Below are 16,888 nucleotides of genomic sequence, written 5' to 3'. Positions count from 1 at the left end.
CATGGCAAAAGAAATGGCATAATTCTTAATAGGTCCGCCTCAAATTAAATCTGAAAGTCATAGTCACGCAGTTACCCCACATCTTGTACATCTCATTTTAAATCCATTGTGGTGGTGGTGGTTAGAAACAAAACAATGAGATTTGTCAATGTATTTATTTATTTTTTTCTTGGTGTTTGTTCATTTTGAATGGATATAAACCGAATGCATATCTTGCTGTAAGTACACATAAGAAACAATACAATGCACACAAACAAAACATTGAATGGAAGCAACAAAAAAGACAGTAAAAACAGTGGGTAACTTCTCATCGGAAATAATTTAGCCACTTATACATATACCGTACATGTTCCAAAAGGAGTAGGAAGAAGTATAACTTAAAACGGTTATGCAAACAAGTGATACAGTGATAGTCTTTCCAATAACTACATTTATTTTTGAGGATAGATTGGGCTCAAACTCTTGGAACGCGTGTCATAGCACAAAACAAATGTCCGATCACGCTGGACGTCTAGAAACATTTTCATTTTGCCAAGAACAATCCAAATAAAATATTCATTCATTCATTCATTCATCTTCCTAACCGCTTGATCCTCACTAGGGTCGCGGGGGGTGCTGGAGCCTATCCCAGCCGTCTCCGGGCAGTAGGCGGGGGACACCCTGAATCGGTTGCCAGCCAATGGCAGGGCACACAGAGACGAACAACCATTCGCACTCACACTCACACCTAGGGACAATTTAGAGTGTTCAATCAGCCTGCCACGCATGCTTTTTGGAATGTGGGAGGAAACCGGAGCACCCGGAGAAAACCCACGCAGGCCCGGGGAGAACATGCAAACTCCACACAGGGAGGCCGGAGCTGGAATCGAACCCGGTACCTCTGCACTGTGAAGCCCACATGCTAACCACTGGACTACCGGGCCGCCCAAATAAAATAAAATAGTTAAAAAAAAATTCAATTCTCAAATCAAAACACGAACACAAATACATAAACCGTCCAAAGAAAACCCTATGCCTCCCCTGTTCACACACCTCCTCCCAATAATGCCCTTTTTTGGGGCACATGCGTCATCATGCATAGAATCACACCCCAAAGAGAAAAACAAAATCAACAACCTTCATATTTCAACAATCAGTAAAAATTGGGAGGTATAAATGTGATCACGTATAAATACCATCATAACTTATGCATGGACACACACGGTAACCTGTGGGCTATTGTCAGAGGAAAGCAGCCAGACTGACCTTTCAACCGCGCCAAGCAGGATGCCCAATGATTTATTTGCGTTTCCACTGAATTGATCTCACCATTTTGCCTTGTTTATTCATTATTCAATTTGTGCATCTTCTTCCATTTCTCTGCACAGCCGACTAAACAGGAACAGGCTCGCGCTGCTCCCGGAACTTCTCTTCCAGTCCAATCCTAAACTGGGCCGACTGTGAGTACTTGTTTAAACTGTATCGAGCTCGCCGCCTTCTCGCGCTTTTCCTCCGGTCGGTGGGTCGAATGTCTGATCGCGTGACAGAATCCATTTTCTGTTTGGTTGGAGAATATGGGGTGATGGGAGTGCACGCTCAGGTCAGACTGCCACGCGTCCTCCCTGCGCTTCATCCTGAAGGTGCTCTTCCTCCCTTCTGCTCTCCATCCATCTTACCTTCCACTCGGGAACTCTATTTCTTTTAGCCTCAATACTTAGAGTGAAGATGTTTGAGGCAAACATGAGAGCTGCTTACATTTTTTTTGGTGCTGCTTTTGATTGTGCGTCTGCAGTCATTTTGGATCGCAGGCTTGCGTGCATGTGTGCGTGCGTGGTCGCGCAAACACACATGGTGATATACTGTCCATGTATGCATGTTGGGAGGGGTGGGGAGAGGAAATACCACCACTGCGATGGTGAACTTCTCACCTCGGTTATTCGCTTTGAAAAGTTGCCAGGAGACAAGATACTTTGTATTATTCATGGCAACTTCAACTTGACAGGATGTGATTACGTCATTCAAATAAATCTGGGGGAACCGCCGCAGCTGCGACATGTTTGTGGATTTCCAGCCTAAAAGCCAATTTGGGTTGGAAACCCAAAGCTATAATGAACAGCATGTTATAGGCAAAAGGCATACAAGTTGGTGAGGGCAAAAGCAAGTCCTTTTCTTCAATACAATTTTTTTATTATTTACCTACTTATTTATTTGAAAGAAATACATTTAATTTTTTTAAATACATTTTGAGAATGTTTCAAAATATACTTTTTAAACTAATAATTTAGCTGAAATTTTCAAAATAGCTTTTTTTCCATTTAACAGAAATCATGTTAAAAATATACCCCTTCCCCCCCAAAAAACAAATCCACAAAAAAAAACCTCTATCTACATTTTTGGTTAGAAATCAAACAAGTTGAGACTTACTCAGTAGCACCTCTGCCGGTCACAGCCAGTAGTGCGGTCCACTTTGCCTCAGTTGCTCCCAGGTGTGAATTCCAAGTGAATTAACTCAGTCCTTTCTGTCCTCCACTATTCCGTTCTTTTCTTTTAATTAGTAGAACCTATTCCGGTCTTAGTCAGACTAGAGGGGAAACGTTTGCTCATTTTGTGCCGGTAAGTATAGTTTTTCTCTCCAAATATGCAGACTTGAAGGTGAACTTTCATTTTGAGTTCAACCCAAACAAAGCACCGTAAGTCTCCTTTAGATGACTTTTATTTCGAAAATGCTAATTCTCCCCTGGTATTTATAGTGCCGAGCTGTTCACAAAGCAGTAAATTCAAATACATGGAAGTGCTGCTCTCATTCCAGGATTTATACCCCGTCTCTGTGCTTCAGCCAAGTAATCCCCCCGTGTGCGTGTGTGTGCGCGTGTGTGAGTAAAGGCCCCAGAAAGACGAAAACTCTGGCCTCGCCAATGCCGCGCGCGGTGGATTTGCGGTGAGGTGTGATGTATTGCCCGGGATGGCAAACCTGAACGTTCCGGCGGGCGGGAAACTGTCATTTACGTCAATTGCGGCTTCCGCACACACACGCGCTCGCTCGCTCTCGGGCTCACGTGCGCCGGCCGTGTTGACTTTTCGGGCCCTCTTGTTCTTCATGAGTGACAGTGTGATTTCTCCCGCGCCGCCTGGCTTAGCGTTAGCCCCCAAAACCTTAATTAAAGTGGAAAGGCCTCCATTTGTCACTGGTCAGACATGGACGGCTGCAGGAGTGGAAAAGGTACAACGAGGAGAGGGTGCACTTCCAAACTTAACATTATAAATTTCACGTTCTTTATATCCCGACGTTGCCATCAGCACAAAGTAAATTACAGTGTCTGGACTACTTCTAGTGCCCTTTATTTTCTTTCTCCCAACTTTTTCCCCAGCTTTCGCTGCCATTTGACCGAGGCTTTTATCCAGCCAATGTTGTTTTTTGTCTTTGAGCCACAATTCTGCGACTACTGCGTAACAGTTGCATTGGAAGGGTCTCTTACATTCCGCTATTAGGAACCGAGTACCAGCACAGTACCAAGGGACCGTTTGGAATCTGAGATGATTTTCGTGAACTCCCAGCTACATGTATTTGCAATTTTGTGTATGGAACTAATCCTCTGCACTGAGAGGTAGACGGGCTAACCACTGGACCACCGGGCCCTGGACTGCGTAACTGTTGACAAAAATATAAAATAGAACTGTGCAAATTCAGGTCAAATAGCACAATCAGGCTCACCAGGCAGAGATTCCATTGAAAGCCACATATTGTGTTTGCTCAAGTTGGAAGTGGAGTTTATGTAGGCTGAAATATGGACTTTTTTCGGCGAACCTTGATGACAACACGTTGACGTTTCAATGTACGGTTCACGTAAAGAAGTCACTTGAAAACTTTGCTTGTTATGTGTCGGGCTTTGGAGACTGTCATGTGATTGTCATGTGGTCATGTGACTGCCCAACTCCTTTTGATTGGTTGAAAGGAGTCGCTAGGGGTAATGTTCAAAACAGCGTCATATGAAAGTGCTTGAAACAAAACTCTCTCTGGCAAACCAAAACTCAAAGAGTATGAGTAAAAGGCACGAGGGCAGAAAAGTTTATTCTTGAATGCTATCGTTACACTAACTTGCAATCTAATTTCATTGTTTTCAAAGTAACACCATAAATGAAGCACAAAATGAAAGTCGCTGCTTTGCTGATTAGACCGTCAAACAAGCTCCACATTTGGCTAATAGTCAAAATAAATAAGCTCCGCGATTGTTATGTAATGAAGAAGATGGGTTGAGAATTGCAAGCCGTAGAGTTCAAACCGCAACTGCTCCGGTTGACTTTGAACGAGGAAACGTTTGTTGGATTTGTGGAAGGTCTGGAAGGTGAAGTACAAACCCAGCAGGATTCTGGAAGATGGAGATGAAAAAAGAGACACACTGGTGGCCTTCTGGTTTGGATGTCAAAACGACGGCAGCGTGATCGGATTTACCTCTCAATCCTCTTGTTGAAGTCCTGCGGTCTGAGGTTTCGAGACGGCGGGACGGTGCGCATGGTGGGGAAATTCTGTCTTTACTCTCCAACCTATCAGGCCAGATTAAAACCAGAGTCCCGTCTTGGAGAGCAACCAACCTTTGCGGGGGATCGATAGAAAGAAGCAAAAAAGTTGGCTGTCTCCATTTGTGGCACACTGCAGTGATGATTGATGTGAAGGATTGGAGGAGAGGTCATCTTTGAATTGGCGTGGGGGTTGGGGGAGGGGGGCTGATGGCTTGTTGATGGATGGCGGTGGGATCCGATGCCCCACGAGGTGCTCGGTTGGGGGGGTCAACCCAAAGATGGAAATGGTGATAAAGATGAATGGTGGACTGGAGTCTGCGGTTTTGGCTGTGTCGTGATTTCACCCAACATTTGCAAAGAGTGGCGGAATGCTATTTTTCCAAGACACACTCACACACACTGATGCACGAGAGGCGTATGAATTCCTGGATGTTACAGAGTCTCCACTGGGACAAAACTGTTTGGCATGAGACTCCTCGCTTCACAAAAAATAACTCGGGCACTTATTGATGCTTGCATGGACCTTACAGCTAACTCATCTCAAGCATGTCACTCCTTAAACCGTCCCTAAAAACTAACCGAACTTAAATTATTCAACTGAAATTTGCTTATCGTGTTTTTCATGACAAGACCTACAAAGAAAACAAAAAAGTCTCAAAAAGCCATCCCCACAAAGATTCAAGAAGTATGCCATTTGAGTTTGCAATGACCATTTTAGAGGAAAACTTGTCCTTGAGTTGACAAAAGTTAAACCGCCTGCAAGACAGATGCAAAATTTACGAAAATATCATTGCGACTATTCATAGGGGGTGTTGGAAAAAAACAATCCTGTGACGGAATGTATAAATGCAATGAGCTCCCCTTAATGCTCGGATTTGTATTACTCTTTTACAGTCACTTTTTTTTTAACCCTTGCATGCACCCTGTAACCTGATGAACACGATAAGCTGTCCGCTGTAGTAACCGCTGTCCCCAAAAGGGTCAAAAAAGAAAAAAAAACCTTTCTTTTCGATGAGTTTATATTCGTCCATCTTCAATAGTTTGATTTAAGGTGGATTTAAATGAAATTTGGTAAAGTGGTGGACCACAAGCCAAATGAGAAGCTCATCTTTTGGCCAGTGGGTGCCTTGTTTGCGAGCCCCGATGCATCTTTGAGTTTTTCCACATTTACGAGCAAAATGTATAGCTTGTTTTCCTTCTTCCAGCTCCCACCCACCCGCCCACCTTTCTCTAGAGCCGTGCGTGTTTTGTGTCGACGCATATTCATACATGATGTTGTTTCCAAAGTAGTCCGCGGGGTAAAAGTTAAACGGCCTGTGTGTCACTTGTCAATTTGTTCGTTTTCCACGGAGGATGTGTGACTAAAACAAGCCAGCTTGTCTCCTGTCGAGAGGGGTTGTACGGGGGTCTTTTTCCTTTCCAATGTCAAAGAATTTTTATGTTTGCTGTGAAATAGCGCAGAGGCTGCATGTGGTTGTGATTTAGGCGGACAAATATAGGTGAGCGGGACAGTGTGGGGGGGGGTGGTGGAGTCGTTGCAAAGCACATTTTTTGGTTGGTAAAAAGTCACTGCGGTTCAAATTAATCTGTTTACCAGCAACTGATTTGTTTTGGGTCTTTTTTTGGGCTGCTCACTGATGATCCAACCATATACCGGAACATAATTTGTGTCTGTTGCAGGTCTGGATTGTATGAATTTGCTTATGGTTGTGCACGGCAGGTCATGTAGGCTTAGGTATGTTTAGCTGTGGTCCATGTGCATCTTGTGTGCGTGTGTAATCGCGCGCGAGACAAACTTGACGCAAGGCCAAACGCACTCGGATAGCGTTTGTTTAATCACAATTTAGGTTTACACGGGGAGGCTAATCGAAATCAGACGCCGCCGCCAGGAAAAGCAGACGGAAGAGCGAGGGAAGATGAATGGGGAGGGCTCGCGTCAGTTGGGAAGAAGACGGGAGGGGGAAGGAATTGAGAAGCGGACGAGGGGGGAAAGCACACAAAAGAAGAAACGTTTGCTACAATGTTGCTCAACAGACTAGTGATCTGGCTTACTTAAGGATGATTAAATATGACCTGGCAGCTCCTGGATGCGTACTCATCTTTCAACAAGCAGACAATTTAATAAGAATGTAGTCGGAAATGATACAAGAGTAGACTGTTTTCCGGGAACATGAGGATCACTATGTCAGCAAGGAAAAAAAAAATTAAAAATCCTCAATTTTTTTAGTACTATAAATCCAATAAAAATAAGACCTTTACAAACTAAAGAAAACATTTGAGAAAAGTTAATTCATAAATAAAAAGGTAACAAAAATATGAATAATTTAAAAAAGATGTAATTTTATTATGAACATACATCTATATATATATTGCGCGTCGTCCCGCACGCGGTCTGTCCTTCCGTCTGTCCCTTTTCAAAACGTACCTACTTCACCGCGCCGCTGCGCGCCGCCGCTGCGCGCCGCCACTGCGCCGCTCAGGCAGTGGCTCACTACGATCGCGCGGGCATCTTAGCGAAAAAATCTTGTCTACCCACAAGCATTGCAATGAAATTGTTAGTTATTTAGTAGAGCTAAACATCTCTTTATTTTCGCGATAAGCAATGAAGATGAACAGAAAGTTGAACCAAGCAACAACACTTTTGTGGGCCGAAGGCCCACCTTACCAGCTTTCCGCAGGAACTAGCTGATGATCCGCCCGGAGGGCGGCGAACCACCACCTTACCAGCCTTCCGCAGGAACTAGCTGATGAGCCGCCCGGAGGGCGGCGAACCAGCTAGTACAATATAAGTATACAGGACAAACAAATACTTGCAAAAGACACACAAAATGACCCCGAAAATGTCAATCGTTTTGCACAACATGTCCCAGAAAACTGGGTCAAAAAGTATGAATCAAATTGGCCCAAGTAAAGGACCAGCCTTTTTTTTTTTTTTAATCCAAATGTAGTTATTTCTGACTCAGCTGTTTTACTGAAGATACTTTTTTTTGTGTGAGTGAGTGAATGTCAGCCCAATAAAGATTACATCCACAATTCAAAAATATATGAATAATGATAATTGAAGTAAACTGCTCCACACGACCCCATTTACACGCTTTCTTTGTGACCTACGGAGCAGCATGCCATTGCGTTTACGCATTACTCACTTTTACAGGCAGAAGAAAAGTAGTCCCTCCGCCCCCCCAACCTTGTAGCATTTCGACAAGATTCTCCATCGTGCGTTTACTTCCCACTGTGCTCCTGTTTCAGGTATACATCATCTTTAATCACAGAAGTGTGAAAAAAATTGCTGTTTTGATTTGAGAATCAATTGTATAGCAAAGCTCAAGTCTGAAAAGTCCTGATATTTCCGGACATCACGAATACGGACTTTGAGAACATGATTTCTGTGGTAATTTCTCACGACTTCTTGGTTGAAATCCCATGAAACGCTTTCCAGCCGGTGTCAACGGTTTGCAACACAAATTGAAAAAGTACTTGAAATGTTCATTTTGCTCAAGTCAAGATCATTTCAAGGCATTTATGACTCATTTCTACGCGGCTAGACATGTTTTCGCTTTGCCAAGTCGAGCAATAAGAATGTAATGATGACATCGGAGGCTGTCAGACGTTGTGCTCCGCTCCTGGAAACTGTCTGCACGTTTCCTCCAAAGCGTCTGTCTTTGCGAGTATAAATCGTCTCTTAATCTCATGTGGCCACAAAAGTGGACGCTACAACTTCTCGTGTGTCTTGTTCCTCGCGTTACCAACTAATGTATTGTGTCCCGGCATTTTAATTTGACTTCAGTCTGTGGGATTGTTACGGGACGTCGCCCGGCATTTTTTCGGCTTTACGCGATGCGCTTGGCGCTGGCTGTTGTCACCCACTCAGGAGGACCCTTGAATGTGTGTGTTTGGAGTGTCGCGTGTGTTTGTACGTAAACACACAAATTGCCTAATTGTTGATTTGTGATTGATGCTGTTGAAGTCGGGTCCAAATGCTGCAAATGAGGCCGATCTGTCATGATTGCGCTGCTGCATGCACGCAAACGGGAGTTAGGCAAACATCGTTGAAACACTAATCAGTAAACCCGATCTATCCATCCATCCATCCATCCATCACAAATCGATGAAAAAAAAAATAAAGCCACCCAACATGTCTTTACTGGGACTTTCCTGACACATTTTTGCCTCATTAGCTCAACATGTTTTGGTGTTTGACACCCAACTTTGTTATGGTTTTTTTTTCTCCACAATTCAAAACAGTTCCCAGATGTTTTCATCATAACACATCTGGGAACATTTTCTTGAAAATAGTCCCTGGATCAAGAATTACAGCGTATTTTACTTCCTGTTTTAAGCCGAGCTGAAGTCAAATCACGGATGGATGAATTTAAACAATATATAAGGAATGGAATAAAATAACTTTTTTTTGGATCAAAGTAAAGCTTAAAACACATATGAATCACAGGGAGGAGATGTGACGATGTCCTTTACTCCTTGTTTAACTTGACAATGGAGAAAATTGGAGACATTTTTTTATTTGAATGTTATCTTCTTTCTTGTGTATTGGTAAAAAATTATCCAAAATTGCCAATATCGGCTGATTGAATCGTCCAGCCGATTAATCGATGTGGCCCTAATGATTAGTTATAATGGTTCTGTGCAGAGGGAACAGATCAGCAATGATGGTAGGTGTACAGCCCTGCTATTCACAAGGGGAGAGGAACCAGGCTGGCCCGTGAATAGTGAAAATCCACATGAAATTCATGCCCAGTGAAATGCATTGTGAGGAAAAAATAAAAAGAAATAAATCCCCAAATCGCAGATAAACATTTATGATAGATTTTCCATGAAAATGTTGGGGGGAAAAAGCGACAACATATTACTATTTTGGGGGCAAACAAAACCCAGAAGAGCCGAATCCGTGGATGCTAAACTGCAAGCTTGTGGCGGTTGACTGCACACAATTAATTTCCATCTTTTTCAATGTTAAATCAGCTCATCATTTTATTTGCATCACTCAGGGCTCGAAGACCTTTAAAAACAATTTGGAGTGTGTTTTAGCCAAGAAAGTCTCAAGTCTGACAATGACATACCTAAGTCGGACGGGAGTCCTCCACATGACTGCCTGCGGCGATCTTTTGTCCACCTCGTGAAGACGACAGTTTTTTGTAATTACAATTTTTTTTTGTTAACCATTTTCCTTCAGGAAGTAATTTTCCTTCCCTTGCCAATGCACCCAATTCCCAAATATACACATTCCCGGAAACATCACCGGAGCACATTGAACTCGGCGGACGAGTCGCTAGAATCGGCAAGGATTTAAATGTCATCCTATGTGAAGCCAAAAAGCCGCGATGTGCCGAAGGTACAAGTTGTGACATTGAAAGATGCACCAAAGCTAGCAAGCCCGTAAGCGAAAGTCGGACCACATGAATGGAGCAAAAGAGCGGCTCTAACCTCTAAATACAGCGCGCTGCAAAGCCACTTGAAAACCTAAAGCGATTTATTTATATACACGCTGGCAAACACACAGTGGGAGCGTGTACTGCGGACTTTGCGACACATAAACGCACCGGAGCCCACATTGCCGCAAACAAAACTTTGTGACTTTTTCTAGTGGGGGTGTTTATGCAACTTATGGGGTGACTCCACCTGCTCAATGTATCAAAACACATTTGTTTAACCTTTGCTAAACATTGACTGTTTTAAGTCGGTCCCAAGTAAAAAATAGTTCCCAGTTCACGAAAGAAAGTGTTTCTTCTAATTTGACTTTTTGCAACAAGCCAAGGAGGTTGAAAACAAGCGTCACGTAATGGCCACATCATTTCATCAAACTAAAGGTGGAGTGAGATAATTAAAGATGTTTAGAAAGTTGTCGGCTTGTGTTTGTTATTGAAAGCGGGACTGTAAACACGAGGTTTTATGTGCGTTGGCCTTCTTTTGGTGAATGAGTCACGTAAGACGGTCATCTGCAGGAAACACTTTAATGAAAGGAGATGAAAGCGGTTGCTCGAGTTTGGTCGTTCCTTACGGTCGTGATGGGTAATTTGTAATGTTGTGAAAAATGGGTTCATTTATTTATTAGAAATTATGAAATAAAATGGTAGGCTAATTGGGTCCATGTAATGTGTTTCATGTATCAAATAATTTAATTGTTAAAATAAAATAAACATGACTACAATATACAATGAACACTTTTTATCAGTTATTAAATTGGTTAAGTAGTAAATATGCAAAAAAAGTGTAGTGAACAATTCTACATTTTATTTATTTCAAATTATTTAATTTTTATTATTTTTTATCAAAACATTGGTCAATTTATTTCATGCAATAAAATAAATACGGTTAAAATAGAATGTGTTCATTATCATCTTTTGGTAGATGTTATGAAATGAATACATGTATTTTAAATAGTGACAACAAAAATTAACATTTCATGTATATTTTTATTTCTGTCGAATATCCTGTAAAAAAAACGGTAATTGAAAATTTCAATTGCTTTGTTTATTGCAAATACTGTAAAAAAAAAACATATCAAAAATATATCAATCCCATATCATTACTGTATATCGTTATCATCGTCATCGTTATTTTCATTTTCATTCGTTATTTTCATTTTCATTCATTCATTCAATCATCTTCCGATCCGCTTTATCCTCACAACGGTCGCGGCAGGTGCTGGAGCCTATCCCAGCTTTCTTTGGGCAGTAGGCGGGGGACATCCTAAACTAGTTGCCAGCCAATCGCAGGGCACACAGAGATGAACAACCATCCGCACTCACACTCACACTCACACTCACACTCACACCTAGGGACAATTTATAGTGTTCAATCAGCCTGCCATGCATGTTTTTGGAATGTGGGAGGAAACCGGAGTACCCGGAGAAAACCCACCCGGGAAGAACATGCTAACTCCACACAGGGAGACCGGAGATGGAATTGAACCCGGTATCTCAGCACTGTGAGGTCGATGTGCTAACCACTGGATGCCTCAAAATCTGCTTTCATTTCATTAAATAATTGGTTAAGCATAATGAAATTTTGAACACAAATTTTGAAATGTTCAGTTTCATAATCAATAAATCAATAACTATTAAAATATCTATATTTGTGTTTTTATTTTGGAAAACAGGGGAAATAATTTCCAAATAATTATGTAATTTTAAAATTTACTACATATGACATATTTTTTCAGAGGAAATATAGGAGCACAAGAAAAAGGGCTACTTGATAAATAACAAGAGCGGAAGAATGTGTAAAGTTGTCGTCAACCAAACTCGGCCACTTTTACAAGTGTGCGGGGTCATGCTTGTGCACTTTAAAGGCTTCCAGTCGCCACTGCAGACAATGGGCACAGTTTGTGGCTTTGCTGCATGCGTCTACTCTCTCCAGTAAAGTCAACACTATTATCTTCACAATCGTACGAAAGCAGTTCCCCCAATAAATAAGATGAAAATGGACATTTGTAGTTCATGCCGTGGACATACGAGCTAAAACCTTCAAGTTTCCACCAACAAGAATAGAACAATTTGCATGGTAACAAAAAAAGTAATGACCCAACAGATACTGATACACAAAGTAAACGACAAACTAATGTAAATGAGTCAAACGGTCTATCAGTAATTCATATCTTTTGTTCTTGCTGTCAGCATTAAGGGACTAAAAAGATATTTTAATCACTGGACAAGGCAAGGCGGCTTTATTGGTATAGCACAGTTCAAACACAAGGTCACTCAATATGCTTCAAATAGGCAAAGACAACACCTACAGTCATTTGCACACATACACACACACAACGGCTAATGATCCTCCGAAGTGAAGCCGAGAAAACAAAATTTGCTTACCACAAACTAAGAAATGAACATACATTGTCAACATTTAAACACATTCATAGATTTTACAAACATTCAATGTATATACAGTGTGTTCGTGTGTGTGTGTGTTGGAAGGTTAATTGAGTATCGGAATTTTATTCTGCCGAATATCGAAATAGTCATCGGTCTAAAGAAACAAAACATATGGATCGGCTCCTAGACCTTCAGGGCCAACAATACGAATTACGCAATATTCTGTGCGAGTCAAACAGTGTTGCCTTGAGACACAAGTTGCCGACTTGCAAGTTTTTGGAGATGTGAGTCGTCTTTTGTCAATTTTGCACGTTGTTTATTTAAGACTACCACATAGCTTATCTTAAAAATCCTGTATCTTAATGCTATTGCTAACACATCATGGAAAAAGCCATAGTTGTGCTATAGGAATTCTTTATCATGTGTGAAGAATGACTGTAACATCTGAGTTGTGACATCTCCATGTCTGCATTAAACTGCCCGCAGGTGGTCAGGGTGGGCATACCAGAAGGGATTCAAGCAAAAAGTGTCACATAAACGTTCTTCACATTTAATTTACGTCATTTTCTGAATGCCTTTTCATCAACAATAAATGACACAAACTGCCAGAAAAGCCATAGCCTTTTCTTTGGCTTTTTTGACAAAGTGCCAAAAAAAACACCCATAACGGGGTTTAATCTGGATTTTTGTGAGGCAAGATCAATGTTGGGGAGAGAGAATGGAGGTTGGTTTGGGTGGTCAGGTCCTCCTTGCCAACAGACAACACGTGTGCGCTTTACAAGGTGTGTAGCGGCTGTGGATGGTGTATTGGCAGATAGAGCATGGAGATATCTGAACACACACGCACACACAAACACATATGTGCAGCGAGATTTAGGTATGCAAACACTTGCGCTGCACCTCAGTGACAAGGCGCCGTATGATGACCATCTCTCTGTGTGCGTGTGCATATGCATTTCAATTTGTTTGTCTCAATCCATGTACAAAGTGTCTGTGTGTGTGTGTGTGTGTGTGTGTGTCACTGTTCACATTGCAGATCAAATGTGTGTCAGGTTTACTGGTCGGGTGCACACTTACACATTGAGGCACACGCAGATGTGATTATAATGTATGATGATTGCTCGTCGGTGAAGTCTGCAGCCTCTCTCTGGCATAGTTTGCATTTCTTCCATATTTGCCGCAATTGACTCAAGTCTCTCTCACTCTCACTCTCGCTCTGTTTCTGTCTGTCTCTCTCTCTCTCACTCTCTCTCACACACACACACACACACACACATTCGTACAAGCATTGAAAGCCTTACGTGTTCCCAATTAGAGCAGTTGAGAGAATGCACAATTGAGACAAGAACTCACATCCTTTGGAATCTGCAGCACATGTGATTGTTTTGTTTTTTACGAGCGATGACCCGGCAGCTTGATGTGGCACAAGAGTGTGTGTGTGTGTGTGTGTGTGTGTGTGTGTGTTATCTGTTAATGTCGGCAACAACAAGCAATCATAACAAATGTACAGTATTTCAATTATTTCATGAATTCGTTGACATTTGATCTTCACTTTCTTCTGGCTTCTCATTGGCTATGACGGTTGTATGTTTTCATGTTTGAAGTAATTTCTTTTAAAATTTTGTGGGGAACACTCTTGACTTTGTATAAAGATTGTGATTGAATTGCGTCCACGTAGAGAACAAAGTTTAACACAATCATGATGGGATCCAATTCGAAAGTCATGCAGTTAAATAAATATCAGATGATTTCGTTATCTCAGAGAGGATTAGTTGATCACTTGAAGAGGTGTCGCTGATGCGTGAGAAATCCTGGGAAATGTGTGTGTCTTGTCTATGTTTGCTTTGTAGGGTGTGTGTTCTGACAAGTGTGAGTGTGTGAGAAATGCAATAATGTTATGGATGCATTCTTTGGCCGCTGTGATTTTAATTAACACCATCTCGTTAACACACACGTGCGCATGCTCATGCACACACACACGCACGCACAGGTGCAGACACACTTGTTCCTGGCACATTGTCGAGCGACCACACGTTTATATGGATTAGATTAGAAATGACGGGAATGCACGGTCGGCTTACTTTGAACAGTTTGCCAACACCGGTGAGTGTGTATGCATGTGTGTGAGTGTAGCTTTGCGTCAGGGTCCGTGTGTGTGTGTGTGTGTTTTTCTGTAGGTGAGTATGTGGCATTTCGTGCAAGTTGCAGTAAACCTGTCTGTATAACGAGTGAGACTTCACTTTAGCCATTAATTAAAGACTACGTTGGTATGTTTTGGCTTTTTCTTTGGCTTTTTTTCCCTCCACAAGGAACAGATTGGTGCATTTTTGTATAAGCTTTTCACTTTTTCATTACGCCTTTGCCATTGGCCATGAAAACTCTCCTATGGGGAAAAGTTGACGTTTGTTTTCGACTTCAGACACCCCAATGTTGTTCCCCATCACATTCCAGAAGAGAATGCGAGCGAGCTTCAAACTGGAAGTCATACAACCGTAGATATACGGCGGCGGTTGTCGTGGCCTTTCACAACATCTCGCTGGCGGCGAAAAGTCACAAGGAAGGTTGGAAATATCCCGGAAGAATGCGCGCGGCGGCCAAGATGAGACTTGTTTGAATGATTTTCATGTGGCCCATGACCTCCTATTGGCACAAAAAAAAATGTTGGCTGTGTAGCGCCTTTCAGTACAGGATATGTTTGGTGATAGATCAAAATCATGCGACTTATTGGTTACTATGAAAGCATGGAAAAATTAGAAACAGCTCTCGGTGTGCTCTTGCGAAGTGACATCACTGAAAGCCACAATAAAACACAATGTTACTGTAAATCAATAACATTGCTGTGAGTTTCGATGTCTGCTTGCGTTGGCTTGTGAAAGTACAGTATAAGTTTGTGTGAGAATGTATGATTGTCGGATTTTATTTGTGTGTTTGTGGGTGTATGATTACGTAGGTGTGCGTAAGTGTAGATTTTGGTATCAGTAGGCTTGCAAGTGAGTGCGCGAGTGCAAGTGAAATGTTGTCGAGATGCGCGAGTGCAAGTGAAATGTCAGAGTGCGTGAGTCGAGGTTTGTGCAGGAGTGTGTGTTCATGTAGGTGTGTGTAGGTTTCATGCAGGTAGATGAGGGTGTGCAATTTATGTAGGAGTGTATGTACAGTATAAATACAAGTGTATGTTTACATTGTATAAGATAAGATAAGATAAGATATCCTTTATTCGTCCCACACTACGTGTGTGTGTAGGCGACAAGGTGGTCAACAAGTTAGCACGTTAGCCTCACATTGCAGAGGTACAGGATTCGATTCCTGTGTGAAGTTTACATGTTCTCTCCGTGCCTGTGTGGGTTTTCTCCGGGTACTCCAGTTTCCTCCCACATTCCAAAAACATGCGTGGCAGGCTGATTGAACACTCTAAATCCGGGGTGCCCATTAGGTAGATCCTGATCTACCGGTAGATCTAAGACAGGTCCCAAGCCGAGGAGAAAAAAAAATAAAAATAAAACAAAAACAACCATTTGTGTGTTTTTGTACATATTAGTAATATATGTTTTTGTGTTAATGTACGCTGCACCCTAATCATCCTATCAGTCTCATTTTCACAAAAAAAAGTAAAAAAATAACAAATAAAATAAAGCAGGTAAATCTTGAATTTACGGTGGCGCGAGTACGTCACTGGAAGTTGTTTGCGCTCAGCAGTCTGCAATTGCAGCTTGTAATCAGAGCTGTTGCGCTCTATCTTTTAACGTCATTATTCTCATTTAGAGTTTGCTTCGTTTACAATTCACCGAGGGCACGGGCAAAGAATAGGAATCTCGGAAGGCCCAGGGAACCACTTTAAAACTGTACGTGAGAGCTACGATAGTAAACAGGCTCCAAAAGTGCATCGCATGCCTCGGTTTCAGGTTGTTTCTCATCATGACGTTCATGTGTGCGCGTGCCGGTAAGGGTAGATCCCGGGAGGTTAGTTGATCGAAAAGTAGATCTACGGTCCAAAAAGTTTGGGCACCCCTGCTGTAAATTGTCCCTTGGTGTGAGTGTGAGCATGAATGATTGTTTGTCTATGTGTGCCCTGCGATTGGCTGACAGCCAGTTCAGGGTGTACCCCGCCTACTGCACGAAGACGGCTGGGATAGGCTCCAGCACCCCAGACGACCCTTCTGACGATCAGTGGATATGAAAATGGATGTGTGTATCATTGTCAGTTTATGAATTCCCAGAAGTTAGTTTCATGAATAGAACCAATGAATTAAATTAGATAGTCCCATTGTCTTTCCTGTCTCCCACGTGAAGACTTGCTGAGCTATGCCACAAATAAGTGTGTTGTCATGTTGACAGCAGGAGGCTACAATGCTCTCATTTGTCTCTGAAGATTTTTGGGATGACTCGAGTTCCCACCAGACCCCCATCCCCCTTGCCCCCCACCATCTTGACAAATGAGCTCGATATGTGCGGACCGTGTATGTTTGGCCTTTGTTCTCTGGCCTTTGTTCTCCATTCTCGGTTGCACAAACGGGACTTTAACTTATCAGCGTGAGCTCTCGGAATGATTCAAACAAAGCAGA

At 42.2% G+C, this 16,888-nt stretch overlaps 1 protein-coding gene across 2 annotated transcripts in view; it reads left to right on the top strand.

The window, feature by feature from the left end:
- The window catches only part of slit3 (slit homolog 3 (Drosophila)), a 242,678-nt gene that overhangs the window by 34,685 nt on the left and 191,105 nt on the right, over positions 1 to 16,888 (top strand). For both annotated transcript variants that reach the window (XM_052086348.1, XM_052086267.1), the window contains one exon: positions 1,368 to 1,439. In XM_052086348.1, the coding sequence (XP_051942308.1) occupies positions 1,368 to 1,439 (72 nt within the window). The remainder of the gene's footprint in view (positions 1 to 1,367; positions 1,440 to 16,888) is intronic.

This window comes from Hippocampus zosterae, chromosome 1, assembly GCF_025434085.1.
Source record: "Hippocampus zosterae strain Florida chromosome 1, ASM2543408v3, whole genome shotgun sequence".
NCBI classification, from domain to species: domain Eukaryota; kingdom Metazoa; phylum Chordata; class Actinopteri; order Syngnathiformes; family Syngnathidae; genus Hippocampus; species Hippocampus zosterae.
This window is presented reverse-complemented; position numbering and strand designations above follow the sequence as displayed.